General features: G+C 40.1%; 1 protein-coding gene across 7 annotated transcripts in view; it reads left to right on the top strand.

Moving 5' to 3' along the window:
• The window catches only part of LOC106517396 (myosin phosphatase Rho interacting protein), a 61,577-nt gene that overhangs the window by 43,946 nt on the left and 4,861 nt on the right, over positions 1-12,770 (top strand). For 4 of the 7 annotated variants that reach the window (XM_014008208.1, XM_014008209.1, XM_014008203.1 and 1 more), the window contains 12 exons: positions 558-667; positions 814-852; positions 2,385-3,126; positions 3,668-3,784; positions 4,572-8,252; positions 8,892-9,039; positions 9,125-9,230; positions 10,119-10,278; positions 10,378-10,485; positions 10,561-10,647; positions 10,718-10,880; positions 12,080-12,165. In XM_014008208.1, the coding sequence (XP_013863662.1) occupies positions 558-667; positions 814-852; positions 2,385-3,126; positions 3,668-3,784; positions 4,572-8,252; positions 8,892-9,039; positions 9,125-9,230; positions 10,119-10,278; positions 10,378-10,485; positions 10,561-10,647; positions 10,718-10,880; positions 12,080-12,165 (5,547 nt within the window). Of the gene's footprint in view, positions 1-557; positions 668-813; positions 853-2,384; positions 3,127-3,667; positions 3,785-4,571; positions 8,253-8,891; positions 9,040-9,124; positions 9,231-10,118; positions 10,279-10,377; positions 10,486-10,560; positions 10,648-10,717; positions 10,881-12,079; positions 12,166-12,338; positions 12,425-12,770 lie in introns of all 7 variants that reach the window. The other 3 variants (XM_014008206.1, XM_014008204.1, XM_014008205.1) reach the window with 3 other exon arrangements.

Here is a 12,770-nt window from a genome sequence, read left to right as displayed (position 1 = left end):
GATTACACAGAGTTAATCTTCAACTTGATTCCTTCGTCTCCCTGATATTAAAGATTAGATGGTAGTTATAAACTTAGAAAATTAAGACGTTTCTCTCCAGTGTGTTGCTTTGATGCTCTGAGACCAGTCTATACCGTGCAGTTTTAAAGGCACAAGCTTTTAGTTTTAAGCGCTTTACTTATAAAGTATAAAGTGATTTATTTAAGAGACGTAAACTTAAAAAGGATTTTCTGTCAAACTGTTTTATAAAAATAAAGAATATTTAATAAATATTAGCATGAAAAAGTTCCAACTTGAAGAATAAACAATGAAGGAATTAAAGTGAACATTTATTAAATATTAGCTAGAATTATTTAAACTTTGAGGATTAGCAGAGAATGTACATACATTTTACTTCCACCAGTGTTGGAAAGACACARCAACTCTGTTTTTTTTTTTTAAATCAGTCCTTAGATGACGGTGTTAAGCTGTAGAAAGTTAGATTTTTCTATAAACAATGCTAAGATATTTTTGTTCTGCATGTCAGTCATTTCATTGAAATATCTGCCTGTTTTCAGTGTAAAGAGGGAGCGTGCACCCTGTCAGCTATGACCTCTGGAATCCGTCGCAATTGGATTCAGGCCATTATGAAGAATGTGCGACCCACTATTGCCCCCGACGTCACCCGGTAATACCCAGGCAGGATTAACACCATCCTCTGGCAGATGCACCAGCTGATTTTTCTCACTTTATTTATCTGAATTCCTGTCTCCTTCTCACCCTCTTTCATTCTTTCTCTTTTCCCCTCAATCGGTATTTTCAACCTGCTTCCAGGAAAAACATCTCTCTGAAACTGTCCGTTCTGAAGCCCAGGTTGGAGTGCTTGTGTGTTGAAATTCTCTCCCTCCTCAAACAGTGATGTAATTGCTCAGCAATGTCCGCTCCGGCGTGTTTGTCATCCAGTCGTATGTCACGTGATTAATGTCTCCCTGTCAGTTATACCACAGCAGAAACATGCGTCAACAAACTAGAATAATCTGCCCAACACCACAGACTGATGCTAACCATCATTGCAGTGTGACTGTCAGCTCAGGTGGCTTTGGAAAGGTTTATAGTACAAGTTCACAATTTCAGCTTATCCACAGAAAAATATTTGATTATGTWGGGGGATCAGCTTGCAGCACATTACATATGATGCTATTTGCACCCCACATACTTTACTGCTAGTTTGCCATTCAGGCACTTCTAGTGTATTTCTGTATAAACTAACAACTATTTTTCTGCTCTTCATCACTGACCCTTCTCACACTTACTTCTCACACGTAATGACACCTTTACACTTCGTTCATGGGGCTTTTCCCTTCCTGTCACATTACACTTTAACCACAGAAGTGCAGAACCACATGAGGAAGCAGTTTACTGCAAATAAATGCTTCGAATTTAGTTCCTTTTTAGGCTGCAGTAAAATAGAGGCTAAAAATTAGTGTCTGCAGTCACACTTATCTCTGATCATGAAAGCTGCTTTCAGTCCTACTGTCTGCTCTATAAATGTTTAGGTATTAATGCTTTGACTTGGCTTTATTGTGTTTTTAACTCAGGGTATCTGCAGGTCAAATAAAAAGTATCGTCCCTCTTTCTCTAGCATTGTCCTTAAACATTTGAGTGTTGCAGCATCAGATAAGAATTTGATACCCAGAGTCAGATCAGAATGTACTTTTCTCAACTTAATAAAGCAGTTTTATATACACCTCTGGTTACATTAATGAGTTCAGGTGAGGAAAACAACACTACGTTTCTGTAAACTATCCTTCATTCCAATTTTACTGCTGTTACAGGTAATGTATGTAATATTAAGGAAAGCGTACTATTAGGTGTTAAAGAAACAATTTTATGCATGTTTTAGTCGGCGCACTTTTGTTTCTGCAGCATTACATTAAGGGTTAAAAAGCATCTAGAAAAAATAAACTTTTCTATTGTTTGGATTACATTACAGAGCAACTAAAGATTTGTTTTCCAATATGTAGATGTGTTTCAAGCTTGTTAAAAGAAGTAAAGAAATGATACTATCTATCCCTATTTTTCTTTTCCACATTTGTGTTAAACAACTTCAGGAATGACAAGAACAATGGGCATTTTTGTTTTCTGAATCCCTGAAGTGGCTTTAATAACATTTCCAGTATGATTTGGAATCAGATGATTTAAACTAAGTTTAGGCTGGACCCTGCAGAAACCCTGAAAATTTTGTTAACTGAAGCTGCACTACCAGAAATGTTGATGCATTGTTGTTTTAATCCTGCACCGCTTTATTTGAAGGTATTGAGCTGACGTTAAGTATCCAGCCGTCAGGTTTTAAGAACTTCAGTTGACTATTAACCTGTTTTTATCACTTGTCTTCATTTACTCAGATCCATCCCTGATGAACAGATAAAAGGTCATGTGACATTGGAACCATGTCCTCAAACTACTGACCTTGGTCCAAGTGTTGAGATACCTAAATCTGATGACCACAAACATCTGCCAGGCAGCACCCCTCCTTCTGAGCCACGTAAAAGAGGAGTCCGTGAACGCAGACGAGATGGCCGCTCCAAAACGTTTGACTGGGCCGAATTTAAAATGGAACGCAAAGAAAAGCCTGCAAAAGAACGAGCGGACACTGTTGACCTCAGCTCATCATATTCCACAGCTTCCTCCGGCTACTCCCCCTCATCTTCTCCTTCCTCGTTGGCATCCTCCCCTGTGTCTTCCTCCTCCCTGCAGACCTCATCTGTATCGGGTCCTCAGCCACATATTATGAAAGAGGAAGCAGAAAAGGAAAATTTTAGGAGAGACAACTCATTGCACAATACAACCAGTGCAGGTCTTATGCCAAAAACAGTTTCTGTTATTTCAACTCTTAACACTGCACCGTTGGTACCTGACAGCCAGGAACAAGGACAAATGGAAGTAGACCCCCCTGCTGCTGTCTGCCTAAAGAGTGAAGATGCAACAGATGGCATAGCTTCAGATGTCCAAGAAGAAATTGAACAAAGGTGGCATCAGGTGGAGACGACACCATTAAGAGAAGAAAAGCAAGTGCCAATCATTCGGACTCTAGGAGACTCTGAGCGATTGCCTGCACATGAGCTTGCTGCGCTGCTAGACAAGGAGGTGTGTTTACACAGTGTGGTCTCATACATACATTGTAAGTGGTGGGACAGTTCAGGGTTGTCTGGGTTCTGTGCTTTGCCATAGTTGTTTGGATCTTGGAGAATAAATATTTAGGTGAAGACTCTTGGTCTGTTTGGGTTGATTGACAAAATAAATAGAAACAGACAGAGCTCTCAAAATTGATGTTGTCTTATTGGTTTAACTTAGTCCCCTTCTGACATAAAATAGTGCCTGCATTCTACTGAAAATGTAAACTCCAGAGATAATTTGTCTAATTAGAAAACTAATGCTATGAAAACATTGTGGATTGTTCTGTTATGGTCAATACATGTTTGGGATTAAAGTATTTTAAAGTTATTCAACCACGATGTTTATTCATGTCTGTATGATGAAGTCAGCCTGAAAGTGTGATCGTGTCCCACCCAAATATAGGAAACCTTACCTGCTCCAAAACCTCTACTCTGGGCTGAATAACAATTCTGACACGGCTTGTTTTGTTCATTTAAATTTTTCTTATTTATTCCCCACCCTCCCCCTCCAGTTGGGACAGAAGCAAAAGGAGCTGGACCAACTACAGGAGCAGAACAAACTTTTAAAAGAGCAACTGGAAAATGCACTTGGGAGAGAGCAAAGTGCCAGAGAGGGATATGTCCTGCAGGTAAGATATGCATTGTGTTGTATTATATGTGCTGATTGTCAAAATCCACTGCTAATAAATGGTAATGTATGATGTAATTGAGTTGAATTAAAATCAGATGGACAAATGGTTTTTACTTGTAAAGTAATATGAAGGTGTTTGTTATGAAGTCTGCTGTTTATAGATTCTTTGTTGCAGTGACTATAATACAGTATAAAACAGTTCTACTAACGGGTGTTGGTGCTTATTCTCTTAAACTGAAACGCATGGTTTTGGTGTTTATAGCATGAGTTTTCATTAACTTATTTTGGAGTTTCACATCTCCTGGGAAAATAACTGATTTGATCTGTTGAGTTTGGGGTAAGAAACTTGATCAAAAAGCCTTTTGCTGTGCTTTTTCTTTCTGTTTGTATGAGTCTTTTCCCCTTTTTGTTTCTGCATGCTTTTTGTTTCAGAACTGCATGTTTTAACCACTGCTGTGTAGTTTTCTATACTACAATGATGTAAATATTTATTGTTTTGATACCACCAAAAGTGTAAAACATTAAAAACACATTTTTTGGTTTTATTGGGGTTTCTTATTTTTAGTTTTTTTTTAAGTTTTTTTTTTTCTTTTCACGATATGATTGTCGGCAACCCCTGAAAAAGCACAGTGGAAGCTTGGAAATTTTTCAAAAAATGTAAGAAAGATTTTTACAAATAAAGAGAGAACTTACCTCCCTGATAATCCTCGAGATGTGGCTCTCCTTAAACCATAGGGAAAGTGAAGTGATGTCATTAATGACAATGTATCATCAATCTTTTCAAGAGCGCAACACCTCCTTCCTCATCACCTCACAGAGTTCCATGGCAACACTTGCACAAGCTGAATCAAGACTTACAGGGGGAACTGGAGTCCCAAAAGCGCAAGCAGGATGTCACGCATCAGCAAATCCGTACTTTAAAGAGAAGTTACACTGAAGCTCAGGATGCTGTTGACCGCCACGAGGCTGATATTCAGGCTCTGCAGGCTAAACTTGCATCTGCCATGGCTGAAATCTTAGCTAGTGAACAGGCTTTAGTTCGAATGCGCAACGAGCTCAAACTGGAGCAGGAGCGTTCAAAAGAGCAGGAGGAGGAATATGGACGCAACGAGGCCACCCTACGAGCCCAGCTGAAGGACAGCGAGGACAGACTCCGTGAAATTGAGGCCAACCTCTTGGAAAGAAATCAGGCCCTCAGGCACCTAGAGCATCAGCAGGCCCTGCAACGAGACCACAAGAAGGAGATACAAAGATTGCAGGAGAGGCTGCAGGAGGTATCAGCTCGACTACTTGCTACTGAAGAGGGTCTGGCACTTAAGGAGGAGCGCCTGAGGATTGAGCAACTAGGCTTGCTAGAGAGTCACGAGAAGGAAAGACAGAATCTGAGTAGGAGATTAGCTGAGGCAGAAACTTCACAGAGGGAAGTAGAAGACCGACTGTTAGAGGCTGAGCAGCAGGTTGAGGCCTTGTTGAGAGGGAGACGGGCCTCAGGTGGTAAAGAATACAAAGAGGAGATGTTGAAGCTGCAAGAGCAGCTGTCACAAAAAACCGGCACAGTTGAGTCRTTGAGGGAAAGTGTACGCAGGCTAGAGGAAGAAAAAGGCCATCTCACGTGTCGCTGTCAGGAACTTTTGAACCAGATCTCAGAGGCAGACCGTGAAGTGAACAAGCTTCGTAATCGTCTGGAAACTGAAGAAGCCGATTACTATGCCCTGGAGCATTCATATGAGAGAGCTACGCACGAGTTTCAAAAAATGAGCCAGTTTCTTAGAGAAAAAGAAGAGGAAATTCGACAAACTAAGGAGATGTATGAAAGATTAATGGAACGAAAAGAGGAGGACCTGAAAGAGGCTCTTGTCAAAATGACTGCACTTGGCACCAGCTTGGAGCAAACTGAACAGAAGCTGCAAGCAAAAGAGGAGCTCCTTTGTCAAATGAGTCAAAGTTTCATCAATAAAGCTGAGYCCTGCAAAGCTGAAAAAGATCTGCAAGCCAAGCTTGTGGTTGCAGAGGACCGCATTGCAGAATTAGAGCAGCACCTCAATGCTCTCCAGCTGGGTTATGCTGATCTATGCATGGAAAGGGATCAAATCMCAGAACAGGATAAGAAGGAAGGAATTAATACATCAAATGTGGAGTTTTCTGATGATGATGCTTTTAGAACTGAGAACTCTTCAGATAAGGATTTTCAAGCTAAAAGACCAAGAATTCGTTTTTCCAATATTCAGTGCCAAAAATATATCAGTCCTGAAGACGTGGACAGTAGCCATGCGAGCAGTCATTTCGTTGACAAAGAACAAACCAGTAACCACAATGTTATTGTAGACCTCCACCTAACTGAAGAGAACATTTCTCCACATACTAGTGACCCAGAAAAGTTTATTTCTATCATACACGCTCTAGAAACTAAACTGCTTGCCACTGAGGAAAAGCTGAGAAATCTTACACAGAATTTAGATGTGCAAGAATTCACTCAAACTGATGACATGTCCAGCTCTGATTTAAATATGTCAGAAAACAAGCCTTGCCCAGACGTAGGGTTTACTGGTTGCAGTGAAACAAAGAGTGGTTCTGCTTTTAAGGATTATACCAAGGCCCTGGTGTGTGTTGAAAATGGTCGAGAGAAAGTGAGGGCAATTCTTTCCGGCTCCCATGGCACGACGGATTCACAGCTGCACTCGCTGTCTGAGATAGAAAATGATTTGTTGAATGCRTCTCTGCACATCCGACAAGGCCAAAAGACGCTGGAAGAGCAGTCACCAGCTATCCATCAAAATCAACCCCCAGAGACTGGAGATAGTGAGGCGCTGCTCCTCTTTGCCAAAATGCTGTCGTTTGAAGCTGTGGTTTTAAACAAGATGGCTTTGTTAATACAAACTTCAAAGTCTGACCTCCAACAAGCTCTTGTTGAGATATGGGAGGACTTGGAGCACATTAAAAGGAGTGAAAAGGATTGCTTGGCTGTAGTTTAYGCTGATGTTTTAACCAGGAAGTTGATATTGGAAGGCGCATTCTGGAAGGATGTGGAGAGAGCTCAGACAGATGCTGCTTCATTTAAACAGAGCAGTGAATCTGTTGACGTAGACATTGATGCCACTGTGGTCTTCAACACCTTCCTCAAAGCAGAACTGGCTTACTCAATTCAGAGTCTTAAACTTGGCTATGAAGAGAAGTTTGAAATGCTGAAAAGGGAGTTGACTGAAGCCCATAATAGGCTGTATCAAAGGGAAATGGCTTTGAGAGCAATTATTGATGCCTCTAAAAGGCCTGAATTAAAGGCTGTGGTTAAAGAGGTCAAACATAACCTTGGGTTTGGTAAACAGATGTTGGCTGACATTCAACCCCCTGAGCTTGCTCCTTACATGGACCAGATTGAAAAGGACGAAGCTAGAGATTTAGCTGAGGAAATCGTCGACAAACACTTGGCTGACGTCACGCCCTCTTGTGGTGTTGAGTCTATTGAGTCATTTCAAAATGCTCATGAAAACTTGGCTAGTGAGCTTCAAAGGCAAGCTGCAGTCCTGCACAAGTTTGCTCAAGAGTTAGAAAGCAGTGAAAGTCACCCTGTGCTTTCTAAAATGATCCATACTGTTTTAGGGCACCAGACATCACACAGTTTGACGAGCACCTCTCTGTGTATGCGGGAAGCCCTGATACAGGCTCAAGTGGCTTACGTAGCCTGTAGGTTACGGGTCATGCACGAGCAAGAGATGAGTTTGCGTAAGCGGACCAGTCAAAATATGGAAGCTCTTGTRCAGCAGCATGCCTGCAATGTCGCAGCAATCCAAGAAAAATACGAAGCCTCTGTTCAAAAAGAGCGAGAGAACTTCACCCACACGGTGGCCTTACTCCAGACGGAGAACCAGACGCTGAAAAGTGAGATTGGTAAACGTGTAAACGAGCTGTCCCAACAGCAAGAGCAAGTAGCCCTTCTGGAGGATTGTTTCCAGAGGCAGACTGAGGACCTGAAGCAGAGATACAGGATCGAGCTCAGCCAAGCAGAGCAAAGTCATGCCTCGACAGAGCTGGCCCTCATGGAGACAGCAGCCGACAGCCAACGAAACCTCGAGCTTCTACTGGTCGACATTGACGGCATGGAACAACACCACACAAGTCACATAAAGAAACTGCAGGAGCAGTTTGAAGAGAAGATGGGAGAGCTTCATCAAATCCACAAAGAGGAGGTTGATAAGATACATTTGCAGTATATGGAAAGCCTTCAGTGTGCCAAAGAAAGGCCTGAGGTCTTTGACTCTTCCTCCTGTCATGAGACTGCCACACCGATGGAAGAGGAGGTGGAAGTACACAGCTTGTCAGAGGTGGACTCCATGGTGGTTCTGAAAGGTCGCATCCAGGAGCTGGAGACTCAGATGAATAGCATGAAGGACGAGCTGGAGAACAAGCACCTTGAAGGAGACGTGGCCAGCCTGAAAGAGAAATACCAAAGAGACTTTGAAAGTCTTAAGGTTCTTGTTCTTTCCTTTTATCTTAGTAAACATTAATTTGAAGAAGAGAGTAGTAAATGAATAGTGATAGTTTTGGATTTGGAAAATGGTTTGATTTAAAAAGAAATATATTTAACAACAGGTTAGATACTTACATTACTCAAATTATGTGCTTGTTTTTAAAACTGAAATATATATCCTAACTTGTGCAGATAGTGTTTGAGTATTCAGCCAAAGAAAAGACTTGGATAAAGCAATCAGGAAATGCATAGTGACATAAACACTATGAAAACAAGTTAGATTTTAAATTTTAAGTTTGAAAATTTTGTTTTACTTTTTTTATCTCATTTTGAATTGTATAGGATCCTTTTAAGTGCAGTAAATCAAACCATTTTTTTTCATCCAGTAACAGAGTTAAATAGTTAATTTTTTTCTGTAATAAAATTAAAATGCTGAGCATCTTCTTCATTACTTTAACCTGCTTTACTAACATAAGTGGGCTTTAGATTATGAAGAGAACTGTTGGCTTCTATCTTTAACTTGTGCTTGCTATCTTCTGAGCTAATTGTAGATATTTCAACTAATATAAACWAAATTGTAGATGTTGAATGTATGTTGTTGTTTTTTGTTGTTTCTCAATTGTTGACCGTCTTTCTCCAGGCCACATGTGAGCGCGGCTTTGCTGTAATGGAAGAAACTCATCAAAAGGTCATAGATGACCTGCAGAGGCAGCATCAGAGGGAAATTTCCAAACTCATGGAGGAGCGAGAGAGACTGCTGGCTGAAGAGACTGCTGCCACAATTGCCGGTAAGGAAACTGTCCTTCACATGCTTACTCAGGCTTAAATGTGATAGACTAATAACTGATATATGGGATTTTGYTTTGCTTATAGCTATTGAAGCGATGAAGAACGCACACAAGGAGGAACTGGAGAAGACCCAGCGCTCCCAGCTGAGTGGTTTGAACTCAGACATTGATGAACTCCGCTTACAATACGAGTATGTTTCATGAGAAGGACACAAGATGTMCAAGATGAGGTTTCATGTTATCTTGATTTAAAACTTTGTTTTAAAGAATGCAAACAACCAGAGCTTACTGAGGTCAAACTTTGTCGGATCCAAAAAAGTTCAGGTCCTAACAATAGGTTAAAATAAAGTAGTTCTGCTAAACTGGTTCAGAGCCAGTACCTGCTTAGTTTGATCTGTTTTGGCTTCTGAAATACAGACTCTAGCATCTAGCCCCAATGAAAAACAAACAAACCAAAACAGGACTACAGTAGCCAACAATAACTGGTTTCTTCAGGAACTGGAGGCAGAACTAATAAGACCAACAAATAAAAAAAAGGGTTGAGAAATGTTTAAAAAATGTTTGCTTGTATTTCTTTAATCACAGTCATGATTAACATGCTGAGATCCAACTTTGTAAAATGTTGAATTAGCACTGGAATGACACAAACAGCCTATTTACTCTCTCCTGCTTTTTTGCTTTTAAAATTGCTTGCTGCTAAGTGATTCCTGGTCAAATAGAGATGTGTTCACAATCGAACGCATATAGCGCTTTATCAAGTTCTGTCGAACTCTAAAGTGCTTTACATTTCATTCATTCACACTCTGATGGTAGTGAGCTACAATATATCTGCTTGAAACTTCTGTAATAAATAGTATCTATTTTATAATCACCAGCTCGTGGTTGTAGATCTTGCCGGTGTATCTTTTGTTTGCTTTGTTTATAAAAACTGGTCTGAGGTCAGAAATTCTAACCCTGATCTAAGCACTGAAAATGGAGAAACCCCAACACTACAACTGTACTGCTTTTAAGCTGTAGAAAAAAATCTGTATTTGTAAGAGATGTAAGAGATCTGCTCACCCTAACCCTCCAATGTTTAGGGAGGATCTGCAGTCCATCCAGAGAGAACTGGAGGTGTTGTCAGAGCAGTACTCTCAGAAATGTCTTGAGAACGCTCACCTGGCTCAGGCRCTGGAGGCGGAGAGGCAGGCCCTCAGGCAGTGTCAGAGAGAGAACCAGGAGCTAAATGCTCACAACCAGGTCAGAATGCACATCCCTGTACCCTGAACTTGTGCTGTAGGTCTAAATACGCTTCTGTTCACCGCGTTTAAAAAAAAAGCAACTCTCTCTGTCCATCAGGAGTTAAACAACAGACTAACCGCAGAAATCACTCAGATGCGTTCCTGCTTCAGTGGTGAAACCGCTCTGTCACCTCTTACCCATGGCAAAGACGTGTATGAGTTGGAGGTATTTGTAGATCTAAAACCACATACTTAAACACACAGTGAGCTCTTGAGACTAAACTCTTCTCAATATTTCCAGGTGCTGCTACGAATAAAAGAATCAGAGATTCAGTATCTTAAACAGGAAMTCCACTCTTTAAAGGATGAGCTGCATTCTGCTTTAAGGGTAAGCAAAATCACACATTTTTAAAAAGCCTATCATGTAAATATTTATCACTGATTTAACATTTTACCAGGACAAGAAATACGCCACTGACAAATACAAAGATATTTATACTGAGCTGAGCATTGTGAAGGCAAAGGCCGACTGTGACATCAGCAAACTCAAGGAGAAGCTGCTCATGGCCACAGAAGCTTTAGGGGAGAGGACGGTCGATGACTCTGTTACATCTGGATACGGTTAGTAAAAACATTATAATAAGAACGTTTTTATTTTTTGACCAAAGACATTTACTGGTTCAGACAAGTATCTTCCTAACAATGCAGCCAAGAGGAATATGAAAGTTTATTTGGAGACAATTGTTTATGATGGTTTGTTTACTTCATGGGTTGGTTTATTTATTTRACGAATTAAATAGATTTTGCTAAGATTAAAAATCTCTTTTCCAAGAGAGATCTGTAGCAGCCTACAAATGTTTTAAACTTAAAATACACAATTATGAAAGTAATAAAATGCATCATAATAAATATCTAAAATTAGTGTTGTACTTAAGACTGGTCTTAAGATCACTTTTTCATGGTCTTGGTCTTCAGCAGTGGTTCTTTGGGAGCAGGAGAAGATGTCTGCTAAATCATCAGAAACACAGTTCAGCTACATAAATCATAAAGAATATATTTGTAAAATAGCATCCAGAAGAAAGAGTACAGCAACTTGTAAATTCTGCAGTGCTTCACTTTCAGAGACAGTAGGGACAACGTTAAACTTTTATCATAACTAACATTAGCTAACGTTAGCAATCTGCCTCTGTAGTAAATCTACTCAGCAATACACAGAGACTTTGTCAGTACTGGCTCTATATATTAAGTTAGCTACATGTTTACAGAATACACTTTCTTCTAGGGAACTACTTTTTTTTTCCTCTGGTCTTGTCTCAGTCTCAATACACTGTGGTCTTGGCCTTGACCACAACACTATCTAAAATATAAGATGAGGAAGGAAAGAAAAAACAGAGAAAATCTAAGAACTGTCATATTAATTGAATGCATTGTGAACCTCCAAAACTGTTGAAAGATAAAGCTGCAGTCAACCTGATGTTCAAACATAGGAGAGCATATTCAGTGGAAAACTGAGGAATTCAAAAATAGAACTGAAGCAATTAAAATGGCTCTTTAAGCAATCGAGCATCTCAGACCTACAGGTTGGGAGCTCTGCGTGACTTATATCTTTATATAAAGCCTTTGTGGTCTTCCAGAACTTCTTAGGGTTATTCCGGTTCTTAAGCTTTGGACAAAAAATGCTGAGCTCTTGTATTCCTCATAGCAACTGTTAAAGTATTTCAAAGTTTCCTAAAACTGAGCCAGTCAAAGTTGGATGTAGTTTACTGTTGGTGCACATGAAGTCCAATTAATGCTAATGACCTGTTTTTATTGTGTTTTAGACATCATGAAATCAAAAAGTAATCCAGATTTTATGAAAAAAGAAAAGTCCAACACATCCAGGCAGCTGAGAAATGTGAGGTCAAAGGTCAGTGCTGTTTTTGATTACTGGTGTTTTTGTGTAAATGTTTTCTGTGTGTAGATCGATGTGTAGAAGTTTAACTCAGACTTGGTTGCTTAGAAAATTATTTTGTTTGTTTGTTTTTTTACCCAAAAGTCTACTGTGCTGTAAGTTTGTCACATGTCTGTTTTGTCCATCAGTCTGTCATTGAACAGGTCTCATTGGATAGCTGACACTCCTAATGTGGGGTGATTTCCCCATCCCAACCCCCACCCCACGATGTGCTGTAGGTATAGCATGAAGTAGACCAAAGCATGTCCTACCTATCCCTGCATGATTTCTCCTTCACTCACACTTTCTTCACACATACAGCGGGTAAAATAAGTATTAAACACGTCACCATTTTTCTCAGTAAATATATTACTAGAGATGCTAATGACATGAAATTTTCACCAGATGTCGGTAACAACCCAAGTGATCCATACATACAAAGAAATCAAACCATAAATATCCAGAAATGAAGTTATTTGTAATAATGTGGAATGGCACAGGGAAAAAGTATTGAACACAGCTCAGCTGGTTCAGTCCCAAATGATGGCCAGGTATCACACAAGAACCATCTGATGATGGAT

The sequence above is a fragment of the Austrofundulus limnaeus genome, unplaced genomic scaffold (genome assembly GCF_001266775.1).
Source record: "Austrofundulus limnaeus strain Quisiro unplaced genomic scaffold, Austrofundulus_limnaeus-1.0 Scaffold48, whole genome shotgun sequence".
In the NCBI taxonomy this organism is placed as follows: Eukaryota; Metazoa; Chordata; class Actinopteri; order Cyprinodontiformes; family Rivulidae; genus Austrofundulus; species Austrofundulus limnaeus.
The sequence above is the reverse complement of the archived record's forward strand: the minus strand, read 5'-3'. Positions and strand labels throughout refer to the sequence as shown.